We start from the raw sequence: 19,945 nt of genomic DNA on the forward strand, positions 1-19,945 counted from the left end.
CTGGGCTGGCTCCCTGCGCAGCGCCCTCTTCCCACACTCTCAGCTGTGGGCTGAGGACCAAGAGGGGTCGCTGCGGTCCTGGGGTCCGGGCCCTGAGTGCAGGAGCAGCCGGATGCGTGCCGCGCCTCTCCTGGGGCATCTGTGTCCTGCTGTCAGCCACCTTCGTCCCAGAGGTCTGCTGGAGGCGCTTGGTGCGATGGATTGCCTCGGCCGGCCGGCCCTGTCTGCCTTCGCTGCAGACCCCGTCTTATAGGTGGGCATCTGGCTGGGCGTGCTGCCCAATGCTGCCCACTGTGGTCTGTGCCCGAGTGGGCTCCATGTCTCCTCAGGGGAGGGAAGCGACCCTCCCCACGTCCCGGGTGGTTGACACCACCCCCACCTTGAGCAGGGCTTGGAGCCCTATTTGAATGCTGCATTTTCTGAGACCTTGGAGGTCACTTCCAGATCCGACTTTCTGAAGCAAGTAGGGGAAGGGCCACCCACTGAGGGGTCACCCTGGGGGTCCACAGCCTTGGGGCATGACTGTCACCTGGCCACCTGCAGCTTACACTGGACAGCAGCTCTGCACCGGGCAGGAGGCAGTCCCAGAGTGGACGCAGGCGTCTGCTCTCTCAGGGACATGTGGAGCCCTTGGCCAGGGAGGTGGGCGAGTCAGAAAGAAGCTCCTGCTCTCCTTCTCGGGGTTCACCCCACAGAGGCAGAAGCAAAGGTCAGAGCAGGAGGACACGCCCACAGACTGGGCTTGCAGCTCCCTGCCTTCAGGCCGGCACCCCGGCCTCCCTGCTTGGGGCCCTCCCGTGTGAGCCGCAGGCCTGGGAAGGGAGCCCGGGCCTGGTCAGACCTGCACTCAGCTCTGCCTGTAGCCTTGAGGAGGGTGGAGTGGACGGTGGAAGAGGCCGGTCCCACAGTCCCCACGACCACTTCCTGGGTCCTGCTCCCTCCCGAGTAGGTGGCCAGAGGCTCCCATGGCAGTTTCCCAGCAGGAAATGCACCTGTGCTGGGGCCTCTGTCTGCTGCAGGACATGGAGCCAGGCTGTCCTGAAGGTGCCTGGCCTTCTGCCTCCGTTGAGGGGTCCTCACCTTCGCTCTGTGGTGATGAATCTGCCTGAGCACTGGGGAGACCTGAGCTACCAGCTCTGCGTCGACCTGCTGTGGCTCCGCTGCCCAAGCCTGCCGAGACAGGGCTGAGTGTGCTCTGTGAGGTCCAGCCTGCGGTGCAGAGCCACCTCCTCCCCTCTTCTCCAGCGTACACAGGGCCAGGGCACTGCTGTAACAGCCCGCACTCCTACTTGCTGATCTTTGTGCAGAGGACCAGCCCTGAGTGTCCCGAGCTGGTTAAAGTACATCCTATGGGAGTCAGTCTGGGGGCCCATGTTGGGCATGTTGGCTGCTTCCTGGCCAGGCCCAGGCCTGCAGGGCTCAGCTATTCAGGAGGAGTTGCTCAGTAGGCTGCCACCTGCACAGCCGGGACCGTGGGCAACACCATGCTGTGCCATTATCAGCTCTCAGCCTGTCTGGCTGTGAAGGCCAGCATGGCTGGGTGGTGCTCAGGAGGTCCCAGGAGACACAGAGGCCCGGGCAGGCAGGAAGGACCAAGAGGACAAAGGGTCATCACGGGGGCATGCAAGGCACCTTCTCAGACAGCCTCCCTGGGGTGCTGTGCGTTCACATGCTCCATGCTGAGTCCCTGGAGCATCTGAAGGTCAGGAACTAGGGTGCACATGCGCTGGGGAAATGAAGCCACATCAGATGGGATGGTGAGTCTCAAGCCTCCGTCCTGGGTCCTGCCGGGCAGGAGGCAGAGGAGCTGCAGATTGCTGCAAGAAGTGACCGGGAGCCTCAAACAAGAAGCACGGCCACGTTCCATCCTCGCCTGAGTCTCAAACAGCATTGGCTGCCATCCCTTGGGCCACGGTAGGCCCAGTCACAGCTGTAACGGTTCACCTGCGATTCACTCTCAAAATACCCCGCGAGGCGCGTGCTTTGTGAACCCTGCCTTACAGACCAGAGGCAGAGGCAGAAAGAGGTCAAACGACCTCCTCCAGGTCGCCTTCCGTGAAAGTGGCCGAGCTAGAGCGTGCACTTGGCAGTTCCTCCCAGGCACTCAGTGACAAGGCAGAGTCTCTAAGGGTGAGTCCATCTCAAGGACAGTCTAAGTGCTCAGCTTTCTGTCTGGGCTCCAGTGTGCTCACAAGTCACCGAGAGCCAGGCTCAGCTGTTCCCTTATCCAGAGGAGCAGACCCCAGTGCCCAGCGAGGCGGCGGTGCACCTGCCCATTTCACGCCTGGTTTCCTGTCCAGATCTGCAGTGTGGGACTGAAGTCTGGATGTCCAGAGTGGGCAGCATGATTACCAGGAGCCCAGCGGCCCCACCAGGCCTGTGGATGGGTTTCTCAGCTGAGCTGCTCAGGCCCAGCTCAGGAGCAGCCAGTATGAGGTTGCAGGAGCAGGGCCGAGTCCAGAAACCCAGACTTAGGCATCGGACAGCACCAGGAGAAGCCGAGGCATGAGTCACGTTAAACATCTCCCCTTAAAGTATTGTATTGGGCGTGTTCTACACACTGGGCTGGGATTTTAGAGGAAAAGCTCTTGCAGTGCTCTTCCTCGGAGTGCAGTGACTGTCAGCAGGAAGTGAGTGCTGTCCCTAGAGCCCCGCGCACACACACATGGCTCTCGGCTCACCTCAGGTGCTGTGGACATGCCTAATCCTGCAGAATAAGGAGCTGGGTCTGGAGAGCTCTTCTGGAGGGTAGTACGTGGCTTCCGGCCAGCACTCTGGCTCTGCTGCTGCTCGGAGAGGTCTGGTGGAGGCCTACTGTACCTTGGCTACTGCGCACTTCTGCTGGGCCCCAGCAGCTGCTACTGGGATACAGGCAGCCACCTGGTGACAGCTGGCCATGTTCGTCCAGGCCCGGCTGTGTCCTGCTCAGGCTCAGCCCTGGTTCGTCTGTACTGAGGCCAGGGTCCGGGAAGCCAGGCATGCGGTGCCCCAGCATCTCCCACTCCTTTCCTCCTACTGAACATGAGATTTCCTGCAGCAGGGCTTCTCCGCTGTGTTCTTGGGTCTCACCCATCTCCCCAGTGCCTGGGGTCATGCCAGCTACCAGGAGATCGTCCTTCTGTCACTGGCCAGGAAGCCTGCACTGTGGACCCGCTGTGGTCTGTCCTTGGGAGGTGACCAAGAAACCTGTGTCTCTCGTCCTCTGCTGTGGGCAGCGTTCTCAGACCCTCAGCCCTCGGCATTGGGCTCTGTTTGAAGCCCCTCTGAGGGTGACCTCTGCGGGAAGTCAAGGCAGTGCAAGAGCCCGAGAAGGGTCCTCGGCCATCATGACCTGGAGGGTGGTCACAGGGGCAAGGGACAGTCCTTCGGTGGCCTCCACAGCTTGGGTGCAGAAGACAGGCTCAGCTGGCAACTGCCACCTCTCAGCGTAGATACAGGTGCTCAGGGGTGTCAGGGGCCCTGGCAGCTTCCTGTGGGGGACACGGTGTTTGCAGAACTGGAGTGAGCACTGTGCTGGCTGATCGGCAGCGGTCAGCAGCATTGTCTCCTACACGCAGTGCCGTGAGCTTCTAGACCCACTTCAGGTCGGGACAGTGGGGACCAAGACTTCAGAGCCTGCTGTGCACCCGGGCAGGTGGGACGGGAGCCTGTGAACCTTGCTGCCTCCTTACCGGGCCCCCTCCCTCCACCCTTCTTTCCTGCACCCCCCAACCCGGCTGACCGCTGAGCACCCACCTCATGGCCATCCTCTCCTCCACCCTGTGGCTCCTCAGGCCCCCCGGGTTGCAGAGCTTCCAGCCTCCCTTTCTGCAGACCCTCGGGGCCCTGTGCTTTTGGGAAATGCTGCCCACATTTCCTACCTCTGCCATCCCCTGCTGAGGGCTCCTGGAGGTCCAAGAAGACGTCCCTCTGGAGCTCAGCCCCTCGGGGCCACCAAAGACCAAGGCCACAGTGCCCTCTGGAGCCCAGCCCTGGGCGAGGCGCAGGGGCACTGTGTGTTGTCTTGCAGGTCCTTCAGGGGGGAGTCACCCCCCAGCCTGCCTGGCGGGAACTACGAATGTTAGTGCATGGACCTTGGAAGTGAGAGCCAGTGCCGCTGCAGGAGCCCCGTTTGAAAGCCCACAAGTTCTCTGCAGCGTCCTTGGCGCTCAGGGACCTGCAGCACGGCTCCCACACCAGGGCCGGGAGTGTCAGCCACACACTTCCCGCCATCTGGAGCCCTCGTCAAGAACCTCTAGAAGCGGGGTGACGTCCGTGTGTCCCTTATCCAGGCAGCGTGTTCTCCTGGCTTCCTGCACACCTCGCCCGCTCAGCTTCCTCTCTCTGGGGACTGCCCTGTCTTGAGAACACAGTGCTCTTTGTCCCTGTGGTGAGGTGGGGAAGTCATCCAGGGGCACGGGGACAGTTGTTTTCCAAGGCAGGCAGCCAGAACACCAGAATTCGAGGAAGCTGCCCATTGTCTTGCAGGCCACAGTGCCAGCTGCTGTCTCCTGGTTTTCCCACCGCAGGGAGAAGTCCCTTCCCCCCTGCAGACAGGGCGGGATATCTGCTGGCCAGAGGGTGTCAGGGTCTGAAGCGTGACCCCTCCTAAGGGCTAACGGTGTGCACTGTGCCGCAGGAAGACGCGACCGAGCATCACCCCTCGGAGCCCGCACTGGCTCCAGCACTCTGCTCCCCTGGGCTGGACGCGAGTCAGTGTCAGACAGGTGGGCCGCATGCCCGTGTCCGGACAAGTGCACTGTGGCTCCGCCTGCTCCCTTTCCTAGGGAGGGGATGGCATTCGTGTCCGCTGTTCTGTGGGGACAGAAGGGGGGCCTCCCGTGCTGTGGGGTCGTGCGAGCACCTGCTGGCCCTTCCCAGGCTCTGGGACTCTGATGCTGACCTCTGCCTGTCCGGGCCTTCCCGAGCCTGCAGTGGGGTCAAGTTCTGCTCCTGGAGTGGCAGAGCCCGGCTGCGCGGGATCCTCCTGGCGGCTCTGGAGGACCCGTCCCTGCCCCTTCCCCGTCCCTGCCCGACTCCTCTTTTCCCCTGCCCTGAGCCTCCTGCCCCGTGTAGAAGGACCTGAGGACACCGGGCCCCCAGGATCCCCAACTCAATCCCGTGTCCCCTTTTCCATGTGCCTGGACAGCCACAGCTTCGGAGCGGCAGGAGAGTGCCATGCTGCAGCCTTACTGCCCTGCCTGCCGTGCCTCGGTTGGGCTCCAGTGCTAAGCACCCGCCGGCACAGGCTCCCGGTGGATGCTCCAGGCCTCTGTCCTCTTGGGCACCCCACCCCGGAGCACAGAGCGAATGTCCCTGCCCGGGCCTCCAGCTGTGTGTGGAGCTGCACTGCTGCTCCGGTGCCCGGGGAGGAGCACAGGGCTCCCAGGGACCTTCAGGAGGCCTCGCCTAACACAGGGCTTGAGACCCCAAGTTCATTGTCATGAAGCCAAGCGCAGGGCGCCGATCCTGGAGCACAGAGTGGCCGTGCATACCTGCTGCTCTGCACCTGAGCCGCAGGCGAGGCCAGCCAGGCTGGGGGTACAGGCTGGCTGAGTGCCCTGTGCCTCGACCTTCCTGAGCTTTGTTCCAAAGCAGGAAGCAGCTGCTTCTCTCAGCCCAGTGCCAGCGCCCCATCCAGGGACCCATGGGCATCCTGAGTTTGCCTCCCACAAGGCTTCCCGCTCTTCTAGTTTGAGTCCTAACTCCTGTGGCACAGTGTCCTTGTCCCCATCTGCAGAGGTCCCAGCTGGCCTGCAGGCACAGCTGAGGGATCAGGGTAGCTGTGGACACCAGCAGCCGTGGGCCCTGGCCTGCCTGTGAGGGACCCAGGCTCTTCCCGGTTCAGCAATGGTCCTCACGCCATCATGAGCTCCTACACCGGGCAGTGGGGTCTGGGTGAGGAAGGCCTGGGGATGCTGCCCTGTTTCTCCCACTGCTCTCTGCCCCTCTTCCCCAGGATGCTGTGAAGCCTGGGGACTCAACCCTCTGTCCCTGCCACAGAGGGGACCATGCTGTCCTCCCTCACCCTGGACAAGGGCATCTGCTCTCTGGGGTCATCAAAATGACCTCGGTCCTGTTCCACTCACCACGTGTCAGTCCCGGCTCCTCCCCCGGCACCGTCCCTTCTGTCACCCAACCCAGCCATGGCTGGAGGGACAGCAGGACTACAGGAAGACAGAGCTGTTCTCCAGTCCTCCCAGACCAGCTTCTCTGCACATGCACGCACAGGCATACACAAACACGTGTGCACACACATGTGGACATCCTGTCTGGGTGAGGCGGTGCAGCCCCTGGTGGGCATCTGTGGAGTTCTGGTGGGGGTGGCCCAGGCCACCCTATGTGATGTTGGGGCCTCCATGCCTGGTCAGTGGCCCTCACCTTGGACCCCAGCTCGGCCCTCCCTGTCCTGCTGGGTGGCCGCCCTTCCTGCAGAGCCCTTGGGTTGGCAGCATCTCACCAGGCAGAGTCCCTATCAGAGCCCTGTGCTCCAGGTCACCCTCCTGGCCCCCAGGCATGGGGGACCAGAAGTCCCTCTGCTTGGCACCAACCCCACTCCAGGGCAGGGGCGAGGGTGGGAGTCCCCCCAGGCCCCTGGCTGCCTTCAGCCCAGAACAGTGGTCTGAGCTCAGAACATGGGCAAATGTGTTTCTGCCTTGGCTCTGATACCTCCCCTCAGCTCAGCATCGTCCCCCGGGTGGGCAGACCCTGACCCCCCAGCCTGGGTCCCTCTTGTGCCCTAGACAGGCCCTGTTCCCTCCTCCTGTCCCCCAGGGCAGACCCTGGTCCCTCCGCCTCCCTCCTTAGAACACCTAACTCTAACCCTAAGCTTCTTGGAGAGCCCTGGGGTGCTGAGGGCCAGGGCAGAGCAGTGGGGCAGCTGGTTCTTTCCATAGACTTTTTTTTTTTTTTTTGGTACCGGGGATCAAACTTGGGTCCTTGTGCTTGCGCGGTAGGCAGCGGAACCACTGAGCTAAATCCCCGGCCCAGGCAGCTGGTTCTTGGACACGCTGGTCTCTTTGATAGCCTGGCCTCCAGGCACTGACGCTGACAGCTGGGGGCCGTGGCCGCCCCGGGGGCCCCTCCCACATGACAGGACAACCACATCATGCAGGAACCCCCACCCTCCCAAAGCCACACCGCAGGGGTCAGTGAGTGCACGGGCCCAGGAGGCAGGTTCAGGGGCCCCACTCCCAGGTCCACCGACTGTCCTCCGGAAAGCCTGTCCCGCAGGCCACCTGCGGTGGGGCGTCGCCCCTCCGGGACTCGCTGCGCCCAGCCCCAGCTCCTGTTGAGGGTTCCGTGATTTGGAAGTGGGGCCCTTTCGACACAAGCAGAGGGGCTGGTGGCCCAAGCGTCCAGCCTTGGGGACTGCAGAAGGGGGACCCTACCCTGGGGGCTCCGGGCACCAGGCTCCCTCCTCCTCTCTCCCCAGGACGTGGGGACAGCAGAGTCCTCAGCCAGGTGGACATGGTGAACAGGCCTGAAACATGTCCAGAGCCTGGGGGACAGTCCCTCGACAGCCCCTCCGCTCAGCACAGCGCACAGCTCCGCCTGCCCATGGCTACCATGTGGGTCCCACTGAGCGGCCCGGGACGTGTTTCTTTTTTCTGCTTTTTATTCCACCGAGCCCAACTCCAGAGCAGAGATCACATTCATCATGGGACTTGGTGCGTGGACACGACACAGCTTGGGTCCCCCTGTCCCCATCTGCTCCGTGCCCTCTCCCTCCCCTATCCTTTTTACAAAAGATCTATCCCCCTTGCCTATCACTTACCTTTCATTTTGCTCTTTATTTTTGCTTTGGGTTTCTCATATAAGAGAAACCATTTGATATTTAAGCTGTGTGTGCCTGACTTATTTCATTTAACATTATGGTGCAAGGTGCATCCATTTTCCTAGTGTATCCTTCTTTATGGCAGAGCAGTACTCCATCGTGTGTAAATACTACATTTTCTTTATCCATTCATCTGCTGATGAATAACAGGCTGCTACCCAGATTTAGCTATTGTGAGCTGTGCTGCTGTAAACATGGGCATGCATGGATCACTGTGAAGTGATGACTTTAGCTCTTTTGGGAAGATGTCTAGGAGGGAAATAGCTGAGTCAAATGGAATTTTCAAGTTTAGTTTTTTGGGATTCTCCACACTGATTTCCGCAGTGGTTGTACCAGTTTACACTCCCACCGACAATAGAAGGGCTCCTTCCCCCTCCCTGCCTCGCCAGCACTTGTTACTGTTTGATTTCTTGATGACGGCCATTCTTTCTGGGTGAGAGGGGATCCGCGGTGCATTGGCACCTAGGGAAGTGGGCTTCGGACACCGTGGCTGCCACACCAGGCCAGAGAGGGCAGCTCGCCCCCAGGCCAGGCCGACGGTCTTGAAGGCGAGGGTCTCACCCTCCTCCGGACGCACAGCGCCGAGCAGAAGGACCTAGGGTGAGCCTGCACTTGCCGGGCACGGGTGCCTGCCACTGCGGCTGTGCACAGTGTGTACACGGCTCAGAAACTGAGAACAGCCGCACTCCAGCCTCTAACCCCACCTCCGGGAAATTAACCGAGAGGAACAGTCAGTTGTGAGAAGATTTGTCTGTGCTTCTTTGCCACATCATTTATGAGAATCAAACATTGCCAAGAAAATCCAATTAAATTTTGAAATACACATCCTGGGAAATTTTCACCCAGTATTACAAGCTATGTGGCAGGATTAGAAAAATTAGGTTTGGGTGAAAAATGTGTTCCAAATGATACGGTGTGTTGCAATTCTGTGTAACTTTAAAAAATGAAAAAAAAGACTTTATTTCCTGTATTTTCTAAAGTGGACACAGTCCTTTTGTACTCAGGCAGAAACAGGATCTATTCAGTTACGAGTTTCATGCATGAAGTGTAGCGAGACCCTCTGTGAATGAGAACCGTGGCATGGCGCCCCAACCTGAGCCCCTCACCCACCGATCCTCTTCGCGCCAATGTGGATTCCAGGCCCCTCCTGAGTCCAGCACGAAGCAAAGTCCTGGTGCCCTTGTTCCCCCACCCCCCTCAGTGGTGGTGCTGTCACAGTCCTGGGCATCCATGCACAGGGGCCTTCGTCCGCGCCAGTCCTGCCAGTGCTGGGCCGTTCTGCAGGAGCCTGGTCCTCCCCACTCCCTGCGGCCATCATGCATGGCAAGTGCTGGCCCGGGCTCTTCCAGCTGGAGCGTCACCCCAAGAGGACCTGAGCACCAGCCTTGTGGGCACCAGACCCAGTGCCAGCCTGGGGCTCAGGACCTGGGCTGCCTTTCCAGGTGTCCCTGCCCCACCCCAGCACGCCCTCTGTCACGAAGGGCAGGAAACGGGTGCCTGCCTTCCCACGGCTCCACCTCCCCTGGCGGCCCTGCCCACCCCCAGCCAGCTGCCCTCTGGAAAGCTGGCTCTGACCTGGCCCTGCCCACCCGCCAGCTCCTGTTTCTCACCCTCTCCCGCAGCCGGTCAACCGGAATGGTTGCTAAGTGGCGGCGGCCCTGTCCAGGTGCAACGTGACAGACAGCACCCGCCTCCTCCAGCCTGGACTGGGGGAGGAGAAAGACACTGTCCCTGGGCCCCTGGGCAGGGCGGAGCGGGGCCCAACCTAGTGACCTGGGCTGCCCAGAACTTCGCAAGTGCCATTCCAACCAAGACAGGACAAAGTCCCCAGGCCAACACTCGGTTTCCAAGCCTCTTCCCACACATCTGAGCCTGCCCCTTGGCCCTGCGTGCATGGGGTTGCCTTGGCCAAGCTGCTGACCTGTCTGTGCCTTATGTGTAAACAGGGAACAGCAGAGCTCTGACCTAGCCTGCTATGGACAGGTGGGGTTGGTGCTCAGAAGGGGCTGGACATGGTGGGTACCCGACCAGGCTCGGCAGCACTGTCTGCAGGTTTCCTGCAGCAAACATGAAATCTCACTGTTCTGATGGGGAGGTATACCGCTGAGCCCTCTGTGAGAGTACAGGCTGCAGGCCCCCGCTGGGGTGAGCAGGGCAGGTTGCCGACCCAGTAGGAGCTGAGGCTGTGGCCTGAACCTCCTCCTCCGAGGCCTCACTCTGTTTTCTCAGGGCCTTCGACTGATGAGATGAGCCCCCCAGAGGGCAGCCTACTTCCTGGAGGCATCGGGCTTGACCGCTAATCTCGTGGGCGATGTCCTTGTAGTGACCTCAAGGCTGGGAATGGCTGAGTATCCCGGTGCCCTGAAGCTGCTGACACATGCAGCCAACCCCAAGGAGCTGACAGTTCTGTCCTGGGCGGCCCTGGAGTAACAACTGAGCCCTTGGACCTGGCCCAGCCAGAGGAGGACACAGGCCAGCCGAGTGCCTGGGTGGCGATGTTCAGGGGCAGGAGGCCGGGTGGGTGGGAGGCGAGAAGGCTTGGGGCTCAAGGCTGGGACAGACGTAGCCCTCAGCAGTGGCCCCACCGAGGACCACCGGCACACTTTCCCATTGCTGGGTCACCCCCTGGGGTGTGCTGGCCCTGGGGACCCTATTCGGCGCGCTGCAGCAGCCCTTGTGAGCCCTGGGGAGCAGCCTGAGGCCTGTCCGGCCAGGGTGTTCTGCCTGGCAGCTGGCACTTCCCAGGAGGTGTGCGGACTCAGCAGGCAAGGAACAGTGAGCGCTGGGGGTCCCTGGGTGCCTGGTGCGGTCGGGGCGCACCCTCAGAGGGCAGTGTGGCTGCTTTGGCACGGGTAGCCAGGCACATCTGTCCACAGGAGGGCTCGTTCACGCACACTCACGACCCCTCTCCCCTGCGTGCTGAGATCTCCTAGGACCAAGAAGAACTGCTGATGTTCAGGGGCTCTTTAGGTTTTTAAAAGCAACAGTTTCTGTTTTCCCCAGCACTCTCTCCATGTGGTTATTGGCCTCCCATTCTGGGTTGTCATCACACGTTTCTGGCTGTCGTTGCCTCAGGCTGTGACCTCTTTGAGGGTACACACTGCGCCCTTCGTCTTTGTGGCCCTGGGGTTCACTCAGTCGCACAGGATGGTGGCCGCACACCCTGCTGGTTGGGGATGCGGGGCCCTGAATCTTTCCAGCCAATCTGAAAGCTTCTCTCCCAGGAGGGTCACTCACCTGTGTTCCTACCCGCAGCAGGCCAGCCAGAAGCATGGGCGGGGACAGACCAGGTCTGGGCGTGCACCTGCGCCTGCAGGGCGGGATGCTGGCGGCCGAGGCCCAGGGCCCTGAGCTCCACTCTACTGCCGGTGGCAGTCACGCGTGGCTCCCTGCCAACCGCGGGAGGCGGGAGGCCCAGGCCTGCAGCGGGCTTGGTCGGTGTGTGAGCGCTGTCCATGCACCCCCAGCCAACCGGGGACCCAGAGACCCACTCACCTTGGCTCCGCCCTGGAGCAATGCGGCCGCGCAGGGAGGGCGCGCTCAACTGCTGCTTCGGGCTCTGCACCTGCCCCGGAGCGGCCGCAGGTACGGGAGGGGCGCGAGACAGGCGGGGGGGGGGGGGGGGGGGGGGGTGGTGGCGACCTTGGTGCGCTCTGGGCGCGGGTGCGCACGCTGGTGGACACGCCGAGCACGAGCGCCGGACGACCTTGCGGGGCTCGCAGGACCCCGTGTGCCCGCGCGGTGCACACGCACTGCACACGCGCGCGCCCCAGGTGCCCGCGGTGGGGCCACGCAGGCTCCCAGGTGACTCGCGGCCTGCAGCCGCTTCCGCTTCCGCCGCGGCCCCGCGCCCCCCGCCGGCGCCCCCTCCCCGCCGGCGCCGGCCAATCCCGGCCGCCCCCTCCCCACGCGCGCCCCCTGCCCACCGCCGCCAGAGGCGCCAGGGCGCGGGGCGCAGCCGCGAGGAGCGGGCACCGGAGGATGAGGTTCTGGGACGAGGAGATGGCTCTGGAGGAGATGGTGCAGAGGCTGGATGCGGTTTCCAGGCGCACGGGTAGGAGGAGGCTCCCTTCCATTGTAGATCCGTAAGCTTGACATCATCCGCAGAATTGCAGGGAAATGCGTGTCAGGGCCACACAGCCGCCTGCACTGCTCACTAGCACTGATGGTAGGGAGGGACAGACGGGTCGGCATGCTCTGCTGGCTGACATGTTTCCGGGACTGTCGGCTGTTTCATGCCACTGGGATGGTTACAGTGATTGCATATCTGGCAAGGCTTTCTCAAGGGGCAGGCGCTGCTCCGCTGTGGAGCCGGCCCTGTGGTGGCTCTGAAATCCCCCCCGCAGCCAGCCTCAGAGTGGAGGCACCTAGAGAGCAGCGACAGGGATGGCGCAGGTGCCGAGCTGAGGACCGGCCTAGTCCAGGGCCTTCAGAGCCAGGGAAGGGATGGGGAAGCCATCTGAACTCCTAGGAGGAAAACCCTGATTGATCTGCTGGCCCCTTTCCCGTCATATAATGTGACCCTCAGGCAAATGTCTGAATACTGCGGGGGCCGGTGAAACACGGAAGAATAGCGTGCTTGGACATTTGTTTTCTGTATTGATTGAGAGATTACTTCAAATGAGCTGTGAGGAGATTTTGGCAGAGGCTGAGCTGGCAGCTTGCGTCTCGCTGCCGCTTCCACCGGGCTGGCACACCCACGTCTCCCTGCTATAGAACGAAAGGAGAATGCAGCATCACCTAGTTTTCCCTGAAACGAAGAGGAAATAGATGTGCAGTGGAAGTAAGCTGCGGATGTCGGTCCAGCGCCGCCGTGTGTTGGGTGACGTGGACTTTGCCCAGTGGTCTCTGGCCCCTTCCTGGGAGGTGAACATGTTAGGAGCTGGTTGCCTTGGGTGTGGCCCCCGCCCGCTGAGTGCCGGTCTGTCTTTGTGGAAGACATTCAGCTTGTAAAGATGGTTTTCGAGTAAAACTATTGAGCTCATTGTGTATGGAGCAAAAGAAAACAGCCATTCTGCCATCCATCCCCTTCTCAGAGGCTCAGCTCCAGTTCCAAAGCTGGGGCTCGGCTCTGCTTGGCCCTTGGCTGCTGTGTGCCTGGAGGCCTGGGACCTGCGGAGGGGAGGGAGGGCTCTGCGGCTCTTCCTGCCCTGCGCGTGACTGGTGTGGGGATCTCGGGTGGGAACGACTCCAACAGTGATGTCATTCCTGGGTTTTTAGGGGTCGAGGTTTCTTCACGAGCTCCGAAAGACACATGTGCATTTGGAGCTGTAAATGCCTGTCTCAGGCCAGCTGCCATGTGCACCCGGCCTCCATAGCCACCACTGTCTCCCGGGAAGGAAGCAGCCTTCCAGGTCCGGGCCTCGGATGCTCCTGGGCACTGGCGGCTGCAGACCCCTCCACGGCTCTCGGATCTGCCGAACGGCACCCTCGACTGTGAACGCCCCATTGTTGGACAGGTGAAAGGCCCCCGTGTCGGTGCCTGCTTGCTCCCCATCGGCACTGGCCTCTTCCCCAGCAGGGACCCAGCCTTTATCCCTGCTGTGCGGGCACTCCTGGGGTGCAAAGCCATGTCTCCAGGCTGTGGTGACAGGCGCCACGCACAGAGCCAGGAGCTTGCTGTGTCCTCCCTCGGAGGGAAGGGATACAGGTCAGTGCAGCCCAGTCACCAACCCAGGATTCCATCCACACACCTCCTGAAGAATTCCCCATCTGTGGCAGAATGGCTTCTAACTCAAGGTCATGAGTCCTTCCTGCTCAGGGGTCACGTCAGGATCAGCAGCCAGTGTGAGCCGATGGCTCCGGATGTCGACCTGATCGCTGGTGTTGCTGCTCAGGTGGGGAAGGGCGCGCTCCTGGAGGCAGCATCATGCCGAGGGCTTGGGCAGCTCCCAGGAACTTCGTCTGGCCTGTGTGTGGCTCTGCCCCAAATACACGGTGTCTCAGCTGCCTGTGCTCAGGACATGCTGCTGCGTGTTCTAGCCTCGGATTTGAGCATTGCTTTCCATCTCCCAGAGCCTTCTGTGTCGGGCTGATCTGCATGCAGAGTTGGATAATGTGTGCTTTCCAGGTGGTCTGTGAATCTGCATCCTCACCCTTGAGCATGCAGAGCCCATACATGCTCTAGAACCTGATGTTTAGGACCAAGGCCAGGAGATTCTTCTGATAGCAACCCCCGTCCTGTGGTAGGCCTCCTTTCCAGCACTGTTAGGTGTTTTGGTTTTCTCTTTAGGTTTGCAATAGTGGATTAAAAAAGAGAGAGAAACATTTGGGGGACATAGACCTACTTGACTTAAGGCTTTGGTGAATTTAGGACAGAGGTCCTCAAACTAGATTGTGCCTCTGCATCACCTTGCGGGGCGTTGGGGGGGGGGTACCGGAAAGTCACCAATTGCAGCCATGCCCACAGCTCTGACTCGGGAGAGACTGTGGGACACAGCCTGAGAATTTGTACTCTCAAGTTCTCAGGAGGGGCAAGTGGGCCAAGTGCTGTAGTAGGTCTTTCAATGTAGTCCCACCTTCTCCCTGACCTTGAGTGAAACCCTGACTTCATGCATGGGTGGATGGGTGGGCGAGTGAATGGACAGATGGGTGGGCGGTCAGTAAGTCTAGATGGTGGGTGGTTGGGTGGATGGGTAGGTGGATGTGAGGATGGACAGATAGAAGAGTTTGCATACGGGGCAGTAAAAATGTAAGTTATATGATATTTGAAGTGATCAAAACTCAGTAGTGGGGGCTAGCATCTTTTAGCTGTCTACACACTGAAAAAACAAATCATTGGTTTGCCTTAGAAGATGAATGAAGAAGGGCATGGATGCACCCACCTATTCCACTGGTTGGAAGTCAGCTGTGCGCACTCTCTGTGGACCAAGCATCTCCTGTGCCTGCTCTGCCCACCCCATCACCTGTCTTCTGCACCAAGCTCACCACAGTCCAAGAACCAGCTGCTAACTCACCCCCTGGGGCGGGGCACTCAGTGCCATCGGATAGCGGAGTCTGTGTGGTTCACGTCCGTCCCCAGAGCGTCCTCCGTGTAGCCCTGGATCCCCATGGCTGTCCAGACAGCATACTAAAAACAAGGGAAGGAGACTTTCCCGCTAGTTCTGTGGCTAAGCTCTGGAGAAGGCCAAAGTGGCAAACAGACGCTCCTTCTGTGCCAGGCCTGGTCTGCAGTTTCTTTGTGGCCAGGACAGATGTTGCCAGACAGAAGGGAGGGGAGTGTGAGAGCACCCCAAACGCCCCGTAACGGCCACTGTGGGCCGTGAGGGGAATGGCGCACTGTGCTTCTGTCTGTATTTGTGGAGTGCGACCTGTGTCTTCTCCTCAGAGGGGTTTTCACTGTTCCTGGGAAGACAGTTCAGTTCTGTGGCTGTCAGTGGTCAGCCCTGATGGAGCCCCTTGGCCAGCTCGTGGCCCTGTGTCCCCAGCCCACACCTAGGGCAGGTGAGCTCAGCTCCACCAGGGCCACCCCTCTTTCCGGATTTTGGTCTGTGCTGGTGCTGCTTGCCGGCATCTCTGTCCGCACCGCCACCTGTGTCCTCTTCCTTTTCAGCAGCTCTCCTCTTGTGCCTACAGGAGCCGGGGCTGCTCCTCTGTCCCTCCTCTGTCCCACAGTGTCCCTGTGGCCCCCAGCCCTGCAGAGAGGCTCATGGCTCTCTCTGACCCCGTAGTCAATGCCCGTGGCCTGGGTACTGTCCAGGTCCCAGTCTGAGGAGGCCCACGTGTGGCTCTCCATGTTGCCCGTACTTTCCCGTTGGTTCTGGGTCCCGACTGCCTATGGGCCTGTGTCCATGGCAGCCAGGCTCAGACAGGGACACTTGCCTCCCAGTGCCCTAACAAGTGCTGCCCCAGGCCCTGTCCTGGGCACTGTGACAGAGTGAGGCAGCTCCTGTGCCTCTGCAGAGCCAGAGTCCTGAGCCATGGCTGCATCTGTCGTGCTGGTGAGAGCCTGTGTGTCCGTCTGTTCAGAGGACCCTGGTGTCTGGGTGTGATGCCTGGCGCCAGCGTGCAGAGGAAATCGCAGCCCTGACTTGGTCTGGCCTCCGAGGGGACGTGCACACTGGGTGTTGCAGGTGGGCACACAAGAAGCATCAGCGTGGTATCCCTGGAGTGGGCCGTGCTGGAGTCGGGCCAAACGCTGCATCCTGAGAGGCTGCGAAGTTGGCATCTCCCCAGGTCTGTGAATTCAGTCCGTGAAGAAGCCAAGACCAGAGTCCAGGCCTCTGGGTCCTCAGTGTCCCCGGGGCTCAGGATGTGCTGGGGGGGGACGCCTAAGCTATGAGGAAACTCTGGGCTTTGGCCCAGGTGGGAACTTGCTGGCAGCAGCTGTACCTGGGCAGCAGCCTTGGTCTGAGGGCCCGCTCCTGTGGGCCAGTGTCACCAGGACACTGAAGGAGAGCACACCCACGCTTCTCACCCAGCAGTGAGCCCTGTGACCTGGCCACTGTCCTTGGAGGGACCGATGGGACCCTGCTTTCAGGTAACTGGGTGCAGACGAGCCCATGTGCACGATTCCGGGTCAGCTAGTGACTGTCACGGGCCCAGGAAGTATAAAAGGGTGTCCTCGCCCCAGCTCTTCTTGAAGATGTTGTGATTTTCCTGAGTTACGTGGGAGACTGGTTCTGAGAGTCACAGGAGTGGCACACTGGACGCAGGTGGAGGAGAGGCATCGGGCTGGCCAGGTGGCAGCCCAGGCCCTGCACCTCTCCTGATAGGCTGGCGCTTCCGGTGCAGTCTGCCTGTTCGTCTGTCCATCCAGCCCTCTGTGCACAGTAATTGTCTGCTCCTGACACTGACCAGCAGACAGGTGTGCAGTGGCAGCAGGTGGCTGTATGGCTCTGAATCAGCCCCTCTTCCTGGGGGCCATGGGGAAACATGCAGCATGCAGGAGAGGGAGGTAAGAGTTTGCAGCCTCTTACAACTGCTGTGTCTGTGCAAATGAGACCCCATAGGAGGCCTGAAACCACAGATATCACCAAACCTTAAGGCTCTGCCCCCACACACCCTGGTGTGGTGCTGGAGCATGAGGACACCCGTGAGCTATGCTCTGGGCAGCGGTGGTTTGTTAGGCAGCAGCACTGTGCTATCTCTGACCAACACACAGTGAGGACTGCATGGCCGGCTGCACAGCCAGGCATCCAGATGGGAGAAGAGTAGTGCTTAGGACAGCTCCTCCATCTTCTTGTTCTGAAATATTCAGTTAACATGCGCTCTTCCATTGTTACTGGAAAGCAAAGCCTGCCGGAGGTGTGGCTGTGACTCTGCCCGTCCCGGCCCTGCGGGGAGTGTAGCAGGTGTCGTCCTGGTCCGGGACGAGCTGAGCCACCGGGCAGGTGGGGAGCAGACTGAGAGGAACCCTGATGCTGCCCACCAGCAGTGGGCCACTCAGCACCGAGTCAGTGGCTTCCAAACCGCCTGGCTCCGAACCGGGTGAGCTTCTAAGTTCTCCGTATTCAGTGGGCTTGGCTATAAAATGCAAGTGTGAGCTCTGAAAAAATTATGTTCTGGTGGATGAAGAGGACATCTGAAAGGCACCATGGCCACGCCTCCATACCTGCAGGCTCTGCGTCTGAGATCCAGTCCAACCCAGAGTGAAAACATCTATATTGTAAAAACTGCACCTGTGCCGAACATGCATGGGCTTCTTTCCTGTCATCATGCCCTGCTGTGTCATAAAAGTATTTATGGGATGAAATAGAGTGACGCTGTTTACAGGCATTTACAATGGCTTGGGCATTGCTATAGGTTGTCTAGGGACAGTCACTGGTACCCAACAGGATGCACTTCGGTTCTGTGTAAGCTCTGCCCACCTCATAGCAAGAACTCAGGCACCAGGGATTTCGCTGCCTGGGGGCCGAGGAGCTAGTCAGTGCCTGAGCACCCCGACTGAGGCCTCAGGGGAGTCTGAGAGTCAGCCGGCGTCTTGGCAAGGAGCTTGGATCCGTGGGCCCCGCGCTTGTGCTGTGTGCCAACTGTCCTCTGCTTGGGGTGAACTCTGGCTATGCTGGGCGCCGTGGCCACCAGTGCCTCTCTCGGGACGATGCCCCATGGCTGATGGCCCCTGGCCCCTGGGCTCAGGGCTTGGTCCCTGTGTGAGCCCCTGGCTTCTCCAGCCAAGCCCTGGCCCTGCTCCCGTTTCCTGCTCTGCTTTCAGGGTTTCCTCATGAGCTGCTCTGCATCGTTTGATGACTGCACTGTGACTCAGTCTCTTCTCCCTGAGAGGCCACAGACCTCTTCTTCAGAAGCCCGTGGTGCAAAGTCTGCCAGGACCGTGAAGTCTTCGGGTCTGTTGGGCAGGCTGCTGCAGACTCTGCTGCCTTCATACGGCTCAGCCTGCACCCAGCTCCTGGGGACACCAGGTGGCATCTTGCGCTCTGAGAGCTCTTCGCCCATTGTCCTGGGAAAGAAAACCTGTGTGCTGGCCACCAACACCAGCCTCGTAGCAGAGAATTCAGCCCCAGCCAGGCCTCTAGGAACTAGTGGAAGCACTGCCAGGCTGGATGCAGTGGTGCACACCTGTAATAACAAAAACCAGCATCCCAGAGAGCAGCTTTCCAGGGCCGAGGCCCTCATGAGTGCTCTGAGAAGCGTTCTTGCTGGTGCACCGTGCCCAGCCGCCCCGAGTTCTGCTGGCTCATGATCTGACCAAAGGACCTGCGGCCAGGGACAAACCGGGGTCTTTGTGCCCTTGTGCATGGGGTGCGGGTGAGCGCATTGGCCTGTCCACTGCGCCTTCACACCGTGCCTGACCGCAGCCGTCCCTCCTCAGAGAGGGGCTCATCCCACCGAGTGTCCTCACGTCTGTGTTTCTGTTAAGGACAAACCTGGTGGCGTTCATTTTGTAGCTCTGGGTCTGGAGGAAGAAGCTTTTGTTCTCTTTCACTCTGTGTACAAACTCCCTGCCACTCCGGCCCGCATGCAGCGATCTGGATGAGAGTCTGGTCAAGTGCTGGACCGCACATGGGACGCTCCTATAGCAGCTGGCTGCACTGGAAACAGCAAAACTAGCACAAGGATACTCTGGGAGGAAGCAGCGCATGACGGGTGTGACAGCGGACACCTGAGCGGCCACCTCTCGCAGGACCCGGCGGGGGGCCTTGGGAGCAGGCCTTGTGTGTGTCGTTCTGCAGCAAGTCTCACCTGCCAGAGCAGCACAAGGGAGGTGCCCGGGGGGCTGTCTTTGCTGCTCCTTCTGTGCCTGGAGCAGACCCTAAGGGGAGCAGCTCAAACCCTCCTAGCCTCTGTGTTACTGGGGCTTAAACGGCACTGAAGTGAACCCCTCAGGATCGACGTGAGGCTCTGAAACCTGGGTGTCCCCGGCACAAGCCACAGCACCAGCTCCGGCCCAGGATGGCCCCTCGGGCATCGCTGGGAGCCCAGCCCTGCCCCCTGCCCATCTCTCAGAAGCATCTGTGGGTACGGGGCCCAAGGGCAGGAGCCACGGCTGAGGTCGGGGGCCATCACCCCTGGAAAGTGTTGCCTGCCGAGCAGGGCCGCCTTGCTGTTTCCTCTCTCCCTCCAGGCCCTCCGCAGTGGACAGGGCCACAGACGGCGGAACTTCCCAGTTTATTTCAAAAACGCCGGCAGCCGGTCCCTCCCTTCCTCCCGTTTGTGGCTGTTTGTTTGAACTTGAGACTTCCTGAGCCTGGAAGGTGTTTTTGGCCTAAGCAGCTCCCTGCCCTGGCAGTGTGCACACCGCCCCGTGCGGAAGGAAGCGTGCAGGACCTGCTGGCAGATGGGGGCGCACCCGTCCCCACACTGCCTGGCTCTTCACGGGTGCCGTGGCCTGCGCGTGACCTGGGCTGCAGGACACTGGGGACCTGGGCCCGGGGTGAGACCACAGAGCCTCTTTCTTTCTGGTGACTCGGCCAAGCCCAAGGTCACTGGGGACGTCACGCCTGGTGCTTCCTGCAGGTCGCTGGAGCCTGCCCGGCGCCGCGCAGCTGCAGGGAAGCTGAGGCCTTGGTCACCCTGTGCGTGACCGTCCTGAAGAGTTGGAGCTGCCTCTGCTTCTCAGTGACCCCTGAGGGAGACCTGATGGCTGAGAAGGGAGCATCTTGGGGGGCCGCACGTCGGCTCTGGTCCCTGACGCGGAGGCGCCGGGGAGCAGCGGGGCGCCTGGAGCCAGGT

General features: G+C 60.8%; 1 protein-coding gene and 1 long non-coding RNA gene across 9 annotated transcripts in view; one reads left to right on the forward strand and one right to left on the reverse strand.

The window, feature by feature from the left end:
- Positions 1 to 19,945, forward strand: part of Mcf2l (MCF.2 cell line derived transforming sequence like) — a 106,294-nt gene that overhangs the window by 19,431 nt on the left and 66,918 nt on the right. For 2 of the 8 annotated variants that reach the window (XM_004858525.4, XM_004858527.4), the window contains exons 1-2: positions 18,084 to 19,646; positions 19,730 to 19,943. The exons of 2 other annotated variants lie outside the window; for them this stretch is intronic. In XM_004858525.4, coding sequence (XP_004858582.1) covers positions 19,551 to 19,646; positions 19,730 to 19,943 — 310 coding nt within the window. In that variant the 5' untranslated portion in view covers positions 18,084 to 19,550. Of the gene's footprint in view, positions 1 to 11,132; positions 11,402 to 11,686; positions 11,871 to 18,083; positions 19,647 to 19,729; positions 19,944 to 19,945 lie in introns of those variants that run through there. 4 more of the 8 variants (XM_004858523.4, XM_087193154.1, XM_087193152.1 and 1 more) reach the window with 3 other exon arrangements.
- Positions 8,751 to 11,431, reverse strand: LOC110344695 (uncharacterized). The gene is made up of 2 exons (XR_002387426.2): positions 11,312 to 11,431; positions 8,751 to 10,745 (listed from the first exon to the last, which is right to left on the reverse strand). It is a non-coding gene; the product is annotated as an uncharacterized LOC110344695 (long non-coding RNA).

Source organism: Heterocephalus glaber, unplaced genomic scaffold, assembly GCF_053883595.1.
Source record: "Heterocephalus glaber isolate CG9 unplaced genomic scaffold, H.glaber_assembly_v1.0 deba00001579, whole genome shotgun sequence".
NCBI lineage: Eukaryota > Metazoa > Chordata > Mammalia > Rodentia > Bathyergidae > Heterocephalus > Heterocephalus glaber.